We start from the raw sequence: 12,189 nt of genomic DNA on the forward strand, positions 1-12,189 counted from the left end.
TTCTATTCATATGGCATAAAATAATTTTCCTATCCTAAGCAATTTCACAAACTATCTTAAAATTCTTTTTCTATGTTTCTATTAGAGACTTCAAGGAAAAACCATAAGTTTTCTTCTGAAAGTTACAGTGATTAAAAATAATGAGTGCTGAAGTCACAATGTTTTAACACATTATCATGCAAAGTTTAGGCTTATCTCTGGGGTATAAAATGCTCAGTAAGTGGGCTAGTATAAAAAATATTAGGAATTAATCTATTACATGTAAGAACCAAATTAACCCCATCATATTAGAGGGAATTTAATGTGAAGAAGATTAGCTTCCTGACTTGGTTAAACAAAGTCTATAATGAGACAAAAGTGAAGTGGTTTAAGTAATAAATGTTTAATCAAAGAATTTTACAGATTATTAACAGCATTCATTTGGCCAAACATCTACACGTTTGTAGAATCCTATTGTATATAAAGTGGGAATGTATCAAGTATAGACTATGAAAGTGCAAATAACAAGTCAAGGTTAGAGTAATTTTCTCTTACATTATAAAATTAACTTGTTTACAAAATAGGCTTTGCCAAACTTTATTTCTGAATTGTTAAGTCAGTGACTGTGTTTTTAAAATATGTACCAAGGAAATACAAATTGGATCCTGATCGTTTTCATGCTCAGGAGAGACCACAGAAACACAGGGAACTGCACAAGAGTGTGGAGCCAGAAGCCTCGGCTACACTGCCAGCACACGGCGCGCTTCCTCCCTGCACCGCGGCTCCGCAAGCCGCCTCAGTGGGACACAGACTCCTTCTACTGAAAAATTACAACTTGATCTAAAAGCTGATTGGTGTTGATATTTTCAATCTAAATTAAATTTGTAAAAAAATCCTTTAAAGGACTATTTCAGTTTCATATACAGTAATACACTGTAGATAAAGGTAATATTCTCCCCCAACTAATTTTAAGAGGGATTGATATCAATCAATGTTTCTGATAGCTGGGGAAATAAAAACCAGTGTGGACTTCCGATATCCATGGCACAGGAGCAATTCCCACACAGTTTATCCTAAGGGAACAGGGGAATATTAAATACTCTAATATAATGTCTGAGCCATATGATTCCAAGTACAAGGAAATTTCAAAAGCAGGGTTTGGGAACAAAAAGTAATCAAAAATTGTTAATTACAGCTCATGTGGATATTAATACTAACATAACCTTTCACCCAGCCCAGGACTTGCCTGTACAAACTTGGTACTGGAATTTTGGTATCTGTAGATTTCTGATAAGAATCTGGCAAAACATTAAATAGAGTGTTGCATATCTATTTTGCTTATGTTATGCTAGTTTTCATAATATGTAAGTAAAACAGCGATTCCAACAGTTTATTCTAGTTTTAATTACACACTGTACCACTGTATCTTAATTACAACTAAGACCAGCATTTTCTTCACAGTAAGACACTGATAACTAGGAAGTTGATTTTTTCCAACACTAAACAGTAATCACACAGCAAATGAGTATTGCGCAATAGAACAAACACGTCAGCATTTGCGATTTAGTCAAACAAACCGATTGAACATTTAGTTGTTATATTTACTGTAAAGGCAAGGCCATGGGTGGTTTTATGGAGGTCTTTGCAATTCATACAGCATAGTTACTTCAGAAGAGACATTGAAGTTGGAATTACTTACTTGACTGGCAACTACCCATTGAGGTGAGGCAAAGGCACGGTAACATGTTGCGCAGGATGCTTTACTCAGTTTTTTTTTTAATAATTGTGGGATTTACTATAACTCAAGAAAACTCCACTTTTTTTTTTCTATTTTATAAAACACTTACCATTAAAAGTAATTGCACCCATTAGTAATTAGAATGCACTGTAAAATTGTGAAAACAAAGAACTATGATTGCACTTCCAATAAAGTGTCTCAAAATACAGCACCGCTGTTGCTAATCAACTGTATTTTAATATTAAAATAAACTGTTTTGAACAGCAGCATTAGATTTAGTTAACTTAAGCTACAGGCTACATTTATTTAAATGCAGTCTCCATGGCAACAAAAGCCCACTAAATTCTGGAACATCACTGCTACCAAGTGGCACCTTTTACTTCCAGGAAGGCTGAGACTGCTTGGAAGCCCTCTGGGACACCGCACACCTGAACGCCTTGTCAGCGCATGAGTCAGAGTTTGGCACAAGTGGACTGTAAATAGACATGAGAAGAGATCTCTGATTCATGTGAAATTAAAATTAATTACACTGTGGTAGACGCAGCGCTAAAGAGAAGCCTCGGCTACCTCAATTCACACCGCTCAGACAAAAAGGAAGAAGGAAAGCTACAGAAGAGCACAGAGAGACGGAGGGATAAAATGTTATTAGATCTGTCCAAAACAACTTCTGAAATGAAGAAAACTTTAAGTTTTGTTTTTTTTTTTTAAGGAAAAACCACCCAAGGATTAGAGACTAAGCCTTTCATTTAATGTTCAATTTAAGTACTGCTGACCTAAACAGAGGACTGCATTTTCTTCGAATGTGGAATCTTAGCTATTTATTCCGTTTGTGTTGCTCTCTCCTGCTCTTCTGTTTGTCAGCATAAAGGGGAAAAGCGATCCAATTAAATACAGAAGAAATTCCCTGTCAGGTTAAAATCAGAAATGAAGCTATACCGTTCAAGGGAACTCCTTCATCTTTAATCCTAATGTCAGTGGTTTATAATTAGTTGGAATTAAGTGGATCAAGTCTCTGTAAAGCATACTCCACTAGCATACCATCTGTACCTGCAATTCACTAGAGCCCCGAGACGTGCAGTTCATACTAAGTGTACTTGTTCAGGCCAGTCACTTGAGGTCTGAGGTGTCTGACTTGAAACATCAGAACCATCCCCCTTGTTGGCAGCCTCATTACCACTGTCGCCAGCTTGAGATGCTGCTTCCCCAGCCAGAGTATTTCCCTCCAGAGGATTTTCTTCTCCTCTTTGGGTTCCTCTACCGTCACTGATCACAGCATCTTCAAACACTGAAACTTCTGGAGGCATCAGTTCCACATCCCTCACACCTTCTGACTCGTCTTTGACACAGGGGAGCTGAGAATCTGCACTGATTTCTGTAGCTGCTGGAGGAATCAGAGCAATACTTTGAGGGTTCATGTCATGAAACCAAGCCATGATATTGCCAAGAAGATTGTCATTGATGTTGGCGTCCTGGCTGGCTGAGTCAGGGTCACTGGATGAGGGGAAGAATTCACTTCTCGCCTCACTGGGAGGGTGGGAACTCAGGGTGTCAGTTGAAAATGGGTCTCTTTCTGCTCCTAGTCTCATGAGGCTGTCACCAAGTTCCAACAGCTCAGAGCTGCTCAACGCGGCTCGAGGGCTATCAGTGTTCCTGGGGACGGAGTCCAGTCTGGAAGGTAAAGAGGTGCCTATTGCCCCTAAGGATGCTTCATTACTGAGAAAGTCTGTACTTTCTTCATCGATGGCCAGCCCAGATTCTTGCAGAGATAACTGTATTGCAAGAAGTATATTGGGATCGTCTTCATCCAAGGAACTCAGAGCCTGAGGCAACAGAAATTAAAATTACTTCAAAATTTAAAAGGAAAAATGATTGAACCCAGTGAGGTCTGCACTGTTCTTTTACTAAACAGATAATTAATAGTACCTCTATTTATACAGAAGAACTTTCTGACCTACTACAATCTTATTTTAATTTTCTCCTTGCCCATGCTTAAGGGAAAATAAACTACTTAACTGTAAATCTGAAACAGAAAAATCTTTCCCTGTAGTACAGCTCTGAAGCAAAGATTGTGGAAGGGAAGGGAGAAAAAGGAGAGCAACAGAAGTAAAAACAGGAAGCCAGGCTCAAGGGAGAAAGAGCAAAAGGCAGGCCGCAACGAGGCTACCCAGAAAGGCTACCTGAAGAGAGTCCTGGTTCTCGGAGCGACTGGCGGGTGTGTAGTCACGCAGGGAAGAGGTGTGCAGTGCACTCATAGACGCAGAGCTTACCACAGAGGCACCTGGCCTGCGGCCACCGCCACCTTCCGGGAGATCTGTTTCGAAGCAAGCAGTGCCAGAGGGTTTATTCAATATCAGGTCTCATACATCTTTTTAACTAAATCGATGACTTCTCTTTGAGCGCTGGTGAAAACCCAGGGTCACAAGTTCACTTCGTCTTTCAGAGATTTTTCATCCATATTGTCTCACCACAAGCAACAACATATATCTAACACAATTATTTCAAATCCATGATCGGTCTTTACAACTTTATTTAGATTATACATGGTTCTATTCATAAAGGCAAGTGCTACCAAGTGTTCGTTTTTTTCCCCTTAGGCAACAAGAAAGGTGTTTTAGTTTTCAGAGTTCTTAAAACTAAAGAATTTGCAAGTTACAATAGCCCCCAAAGCTAATCTTTAGGCCTGTCGATCCTGATATATTAAAGATGAGCTGCTGACACTGCTGTAGTTTGAAGATTTTCAATTAACAATTTAATATTTAAAGGATGATAATTTATCTTCACTACTAGGAATTTAAAAAATGTTGATAGGAGAACTAAGGTTAGGAGAAAAATATTTCATGAACACACTAAGGGTAACCAACAGCTACAATCTATCAAGTGCTCACTAGGTGCTATTAGTATTTAAGGGTTTTACACACACTACCCCATTTAATGCTCACAACAAGCCCACAAAGTGACACTACTGTTCTTGCTTCTTTAGAATGAGGGGACCAAAGCTTGCAGAGGTTGAGGGACGAAAGCTTCACACTGACATGCGGCAGAGCTGGAGTCATGAGCTCAGGCCTGTCTGACTCCCCAGTCCATGTTCTTAATCGCCCTGGTTTTCTGCATCCTGTGACATTAGAAGCACCTGCACGCTGACTGTATACCTAAATTGCAAACCCTTTTACAACATTTAGATTAGCCACTTTTACGAAGACATACAAGAGAAATAAGAGATTACAGCAAACCCAATTCAAGGACTCACCTAAAGTGCTTTCACTTGGCTCGTCGGGGTCAGGAGGGTTACTCAGCAGACTGTGCACATCTCCTCGCCGGCGCTGTTGTCTGTGCCTTCTCCGATACTGAAATTCAGCATATTCCTGCATAAACCACAGGTTATAAAATACGGGAGAGCATGCACATTTTAAAATCCAAATAAAACCAACCATACACTTTTTTTCCAGGAAAAAAAATGTGTGATTTTATACACATATTATAAAATCACTTGGCTTTAGAAAAAGAAAACTTCAGGTTTTGCCATGCCAAGGAAAACAGAAAAAGTAAAATGGAAAAGAAAAATTTTACATAGCCATTGTAACTGTGTGAATAAATTGGGAATACTTGCAAGCTCCAATGCTAGATCATAACTGAGCTTCATTTCATATGCCTGGACCTTGTTATCTAAAGTTATAACTAATACCAAAATAATTTTACTCATATGAGTTAGGCCCTCTCTGGAGATCTGGTTTTTAAAAAAGGACTGTGATATATGCAACAGAAGAAAATAAAAAATAAAAGCACACACAGTTAAGTACTTGTTAGACTGAGGGATCTGGTATTCTTTGGGACTACAAACCATATTTACTGCAAAAAAAGAATATGCTCCTGCTGCTGCTAAGTCGCTTCAGTCATGTCTGACTCTGTGCGACCCCAAAGACGGCAGACCACCAGGCTCCCCCGTCCCTGGGATTCTCCAGGCAAGAATGCCAGAGTGGGTTGCCATTTCCTTCTCCAATGCATGAAAGTGAAAGTGAAGTCGCTCAGTCATGTCTGACTCCTAACAACCCCATGGACTGCAGCCCACCAGGCTCCTCTGTCCATGGGATTTTCCAGGCAAGAGTACTGGAGTGGGGTGCCATTAAAAAGAATATGAGGTTACGTTTAAAATAAGGTACTATTTGGCTCCCTTCCTGTGTTAGTTCATATGTAGGGTGATCTACAGCCCAGGCAAGGCAAAGTGTTTTCAGTTTAGCATATGGGAAGACACAGATGTGGGGAAATGTTTGCAAGCCTACTTCACATTTGTGATAACAGTTTTAAGTGGGTTTGCTATCACTGGAGGCAGAACCTGGGACTATTTGCTACCACCTGGGTACACATGTCCTCTTCCAGATTTTAGTGACAGACCGACCAGTGTACATGATACCAGCACGTGTGTGTTAGTCGCTGAGTCGTGCCCGACTCTGTGTATTCTCCTGGACTACAGTCCACCAGGCTCCTCTATCCATGGGATTTTCTAGGCAAGGCCACTGGAAAAATAGCCATTGTCATTTTCTTCTCCAGGGGATCTTCCTGACCCAGGGATCGAACCGGGGTCTCCCGCACTGCAGGCAGACTCTTTGCCACTGAGCCACCAGAGAAGCCCTGATACCAGAATAAAAAGGCTAATTTTGAGAATCATTGTAGAATCTTTGAGTGATATACACTAAAATATGATTTTGGTTTATGATTCGTGATTATCTAGTTCCTCTAGAATATTCAATATGATTATATTGTGAAAGTAACAGAAATAAATGAGAGTAAGTTTTATAATCCCAGTAAAACTTCCACATCATGTCAGTCAGGTGAAATTCTCCTTTTTCTATGTAAGTAGCTGGACTCTAATTAAAGAATGGAAGGCATCCTATCAGGTTAGAAATAAATGAACATAAGATACTACAAGTGTCCAGAGAGATTAACCAGGTTCTTTAAAATTTACTGCTGAGCTGAGGCATCGTTTCCTCTTTTCCTGGAGGGCGATCCTCTAAAACTGGATGACTGTGTCATCATGGTTCACAGGACCACCAAGTACTACCACATTTCTCAGACAAAGATGGCAACAGAATATTATGCCAGTTTGAGATTTATCTTTGTGATCCACACAGTTAAAGGCTTTGGCATAGTCAATAAAGCAGAAATAGATGTTTTTCTGGAATTCTCTTGCTTTTTTGATGATCCAGCGGATGTTGGCAATTTGATCTCTGGTTCCTCTTCCTTTGACTATGCCAAAGCCTTTGACTGTGTGGATCACAAGAAACTGTGGAAAATTCTGAAAGAGATGGGAATACAAGACCACCTGACCTGCCTCCTGAGAAACCTGTATGCAGGTCAGAAAGCAATAGTTAGAACTGGACATGAACAACAGACTGGTTCCAAATAGGAAAAGGAGTCCGTCAAGGCTGTATATTGTCACCCTGCTAATTTAACTTCTATGCAGAGTACATCATATGAAATGCCAGGCTGGAGGAAGCACAGCTGGAATCAAGACTGTGAGGAGAAATATCAATAACCTCAGACATGCAGATGACACGACCTTTATGGCAGAAAGTGAAGAAGAACTAAAAAGCCTCTTGATGAAAGTGAAAGAGGAGAGTGAAAAAGTTGGCTTAAAGCTCAACATTCAGAAAACGAAGATCACGGCATCCGGTCCCATCACTTCATGGCAAATAGATGTGAAAACAGTGACTGACTTTATTTTTTTGGGCTCCAAAATCACTACAGATGGTGACTTCAGCCATGAAATTAAAAGACACTTACTCTTTGGAAGGAAAGTTATGACCAACCTAGACAGGATATTGAAAAGCAGAGACATTACTTTGCCAACAAAGGTCCGTCTAGTCAAGGCTATGGTTTTTCCAGTTGTCATGTATGGATGTTAGAGTTGGACTAAAAAGAAAGCTGAGTGCAGAAGAATTGATGCTTTTAAACTGTGGTGTTGGAGAAGACTCTTGAGAGTCCCTTGGACTGCAAGGAGAACCAACCAGTCCATCCTAAAGGAGATCAGTCCGGGGTGTTCATTGGAAGGACTGATGTTGAAGCTGAAACTCCAATACTTTGGTTACCTGATGCAAAGAGCTGATTTATTTGAAAAGACCCTGATTGAGGGCAGGAGAAGAAGGGGATGACAGAGGATGAGATGATTGGATGGCATCACCAACTCAATGGACATGACTTTGGGTGAACTCCAGGAGTTGGTGATGGACAGGGAGGCCTGGCATGCTGTGGTTCATGGAGTCGCAAAGAGTCGGACACTACTGAGCAACTGAACGGAACTTATCTTTAGGAAGAATTTGTTTACTTTGTACAGTTGGTGATAGTACAAACTTACTCAGAATTAAATAAACTATTTCATAGAATATACATATTTCCATTGAAGAAAACTAAATAGTTGAAAAACAACTGTAAAAGAAACTTGTTATAATTATTCTGATAAAAAAATCAAATGGCATTCTCTCACCATGCAATAGACTTTTAAAAAATTATTTTCATAAAAGTAAACTTATCTGAAAACTTCCACGGATTCCTAAGATCTCCAAGTAGGCATATGAAAGGCTTTAGTCAGAATACTCCAAATGGTTTGAGAGTGTTATGGCTACAGAGAAGATTTAGAAGTTCTAGGATTTATAGGGGGAAACAGTGCCAGGAGTGTTTTATTATTGTAAATAATAACAGCCACCGTTTATTGAACACCAGCTCTGTCAGTGACTTAAACAGATGCTTTAATCCTTCCAGAACTTCCATGGGGTAGATATCAGGATCCACATTTGAAAGATGAGAAACGAAGGAAGCCTAAGTCGACCTTAAATTACAGGGTTAGGCCTTGAGTTCTGGTGTCCCTGAGACATCTCTATCACACTCTCTCCTCTGGCGCCACTGCCTTTGTTGTTGTTGTTTTAGTTGCTCATTTGTGTCCGACTCTGTGCGATCCTATGGACTACTGCCCACCAGGCTCCTCTGTCCATGGAATTCTCCAGGCCAGAATACTGGAGTGAGTTGCCATTTCCTTTTCCAGGGAATCTTCCCAGCCCAGGGATAGAACCCATGTCTCATGGAGCACCTGCGCTGGCAGGCAGATTCTTTAACACTGAGCCACCAGGGAAGTCCCACAGCCCTTAAAGTGGCACAAAACAAACAATGATGCTTGTCAATGACTCATTCAATTTAGCTTAAAAAGAATAAGATGTAATTGACCTTCACAAAAAATATAAATCCAGCCTAAAAGTCTACTGAAGTTTGGCAACATAACTTTTTCATAATCTATATAAAGGCAAAGAGCTAGTTTTTAAAGATTTAATTTTGGTAGATACTTGATAATCACACACATGAAGAATTTTAAAATTTCATACTACATGGTAATTCTTTAGATTTGCAATGTTTACATAAAAGCTTGGTGCTCAATGTGCCAAATACCTTAAAGAATAAAAAAGTTAAATTATTCTTAAGAATAAAATACTATATATAATTTCACATTTTTTCAATCCCTGGAGAACAAGAGCTCAATAATTTTATTTAGAAATATTCACACATAAGATAAAAAGCTTCTCTGTGTTTACTACAACGAAATCGTGTCAATCATATTAGCAGGCTCTCAATATTCAAGGACAAATATTTTGAAATTCTTTAAGTTACTGCCACAGTCAGAAGTCTCAAGATGATGCATACCTGACTGTGAATATATTTTTGCTCTATTGTGTTTCTACCTTATATGAAATCTTTGTACTCTGTTTTTGATAACTGAAGCTTATTTATTCCTCCTTTTAGGTGGAAAATTTCCAGACTATCCCCAAAGCTGAAATTATATTATAACACAGAAATATTAAAGTATAGTTTCAAGTAAAGAAAAGGTTCATAATTTGTTCTACAATAGAAAATTCATTATCAAAATTTTTTTTAAATTTAAGTGAATTTAAAATTTTCGTATCAGAGCTCTAAGCACAAATTTTTCCTCAAGTCAATGCTGTTTTGGATATATCTACCAATATCAAAAGGCCACAAGGTGATTGCAAGTATTCTCAGCAGCTAAAAGGAGAAAGTATCTGATTTAAATAAACCACAGTCATTTACGAATAATAATCAATTCCATTGTCTTTCAGTTGCAGATATTATATGGGCTATAAATGATACAGGTTTTCATAGTTTACAAGAATTAAGTTAAAAGGTTATATCAAAGCGTCGAATGGTATACTGTTGTATGAAGTACAAAGTAGAGAGAACTGCTAAAACCATTTAAAATCAGACTCAACAGTGACAGTGGCAATTTAAATCTCAGAAAATAGCAATGTGTTTAAGATTTTCACTTTATCTTGTTTTTATTGCTATTTGTAGTATTATGGACCTTCTTATTTTAAAATGGGATATAAAGAACAACAATGAAAACAAAAAAGATTGTGAAAATCTTAAAGAGAAGCAAAAAGGAAATGATCAAAGCACTCTTTCTGCATAAAACATTAATGTTAAGCTTTCACCTAAATGACTATAAATAAATTATAACAGGTTGTTTCAATAACTTAAAAAAATAGATTTTATATTTATGTTTTTTATAAATTCAGACTGAAACAAGTAATATTATAATTAGAAATGCATTTCTAATAAATAAAATTTCTATTTCTGTTAAAGATATTTTCCAAAAATGTACCCTGAAAGCTGGCCTTCCATAATTAAAATTCAGTAATTAAAAATTATAAGAGGGGGTATGCATTTAATAATGTGATGATAATTCAATACCATGAGAAGGTAAATGTAGGCTCTGCTGAGGCACTGTTACAATAAAGGAAAGAAAAAACATTGTTTACAGCCTCAAAGGGATGTTTAGAGAACAGAAAAAGTGAAAGGGAAAGTGAAGTTGCTCAGTTGTGTCTGACTCTTTGTAACCCCCATGGACTTTAGTCTACCAGGTTCCTCCATCCATGGGATTTTCCAGGCAAGAGTAAACAAATAAGGGTGTAAATATAAGCAGGACTGCACTAAGGAAAATTATAACTAACCCAACCCAACCCAAACCAACCCCGCCCCACAAAACAATTACCTCAGGTGATGCAAATCCTAAATATTCCCAATCCCATGTTCCACCAGCAAAGCTACAAAGAAATTAGACACACCATTTGATTTATTATCAGTACAACAAAGTACAAATAATCAGACCCTTGTCCTTTGAACATTACTTCTAACTCCTTTGCTTGGAACTTGCTTAACCAAAGACCAACTACTGAATATAATTAAAATAATTCTTTCATTATTTCTTTCAAATTCTATGTTGTTTTATGTTTATGTAAAATGGTGGAAAATTAAAAATCACCATGCTATACCAGAGTTTATTTTATGATTGCTTCTATTTTTAAGTGTTTATATAAAAATAAGGGTCCAAGGAATTTCTAATCCTTATAATTAGTACAAACAAGAAAATATGCTTCAAGTTATAATGCCAGTATAAGTATCTGAAATAAAACAACCAAACTCAACTGTTCTTTAATGGATGAGTATGCGGATCACTTACAAAACTTTACTAACATCAGATTTCTAATTTCCTTACAACTTTTTACCAGAAAATACAAGTATGATGGTAACAAGTTGGCAAGGCTTCCAAATTCTACATCATAAGATGTCTATGACTATCAAAATGACACATTAGAATACTTGTTGAATTATGAGTTCATTGAAGTGCGAAATTTACCTACCTTAATTTAGTCTGAGAAACTACACAATGACCAACAAAAAATAACAAGAAAAACAGAAATAGTACTGGAGAAAAAAAAAAAATCACCAAAAAGAAGTTAACATACTTTTATAAGCTATCCATATTTCAGGTGTAAGTAACTTTCAGGAATATGAATCCCAGTTGGACAAAAAATACACTTGCTGCCTCTGTGGCTGGTGCTAGGGTGAGGTTCACAGTGTGTATCCTTTTTACCTGCGTCGTGGAGCTTCCGGCGAGTCTGCAGGAGCGACTCCCCGAGCCACAGACGCCAGGAACTCTTGCCTTTTCTGCTGTACAAGGCATGCCGCCTTGATGATCTTGTGGCGGGGTGTGCGAAGGTAAGGCCTATTGACTTTTTGGGCAAGGTCTTCAGTGACCATTTCTAGGTCTGTCTATGTTAAGAAAAAACAAACAAAAAGATTATAGGACAAATGGGTAAGTCAATAGTAAATTTAGTGTCTACCTGGTTAAATCTAACTCTCTTTTGAAATCAGAAAGTAATCCAACCATCATAACAACTTTCAATTTAACAAGTTTTTACTTTGCAAATTTTAGGAAAACACCATTCATTCAACAGGCATTTATAGCAATGCAGTTGGTATGGATTACAAAGTAGTAGTGAGTACAGCAGCTGTATAAAAAAAATTTATAAACTTGCCTGTATGAAAAAGAACTAGTAAAATTCAAAGCATTGTACACGCAAATGCAAGGCCACATGGCATAGACTGTATGTAAATGCTGAAGGAAGGTGAGGCAA

The 12,189-nt window shown here is 37.9% G+C and overlaps 1 protein-coding gene across 4 annotated transcripts in view; it reads right to left on the bottom strand.

The window, feature by feature from the left end:
• ANKIB1 (ankyrin repeat and IBR domain containing 1) overlaps positions 359-12,189 on the bottom strand; it is a 154,963-nt gene continuing 143,132 nt past the window's right edge. For 3 of the 4 annotated variants that reach the window (XM_005678911.3, XM_018047437.1, XM_018047436.1), the window contains 5 exons: positions 11,646-11,824; positions 10,764-10,815; positions 4,965-5,079; positions 3,895-4,028; positions 359-3,537 (listed from right to left, as the gene is read on the bottom strand). In XM_005678911.3, the coding sequence (XP_005678968.2) occupies positions 2,797-3,537; positions 3,895-4,028; positions 4,965-5,079; positions 10,764-10,815; positions 11,646-11,824 (1,221 nt within the window). In that variant the 3' untranslated portion in view covers positions 359-2,796. The remainder of the gene's footprint in view (positions 3,538-3,894; positions 4,029-4,964; positions 5,080-10,763; positions 10,816-11,645; positions 11,825-12,189) is intronic. The other variant, XM_013963123.2, reaches the window with a different exon arrangement.

This window comes from Capra hircus, chromosome 4 (genome assembly GCF_001704415.2).
Source record: "Capra hircus breed San Clemente chromosome 4, ASM170441v1, whole genome shotgun sequence".
Taxonomy (NCBI): Eukaryota; Metazoa; Chordata; class Mammalia; order Artiodactyla; family Bovidae; genus Capra; species Capra hircus.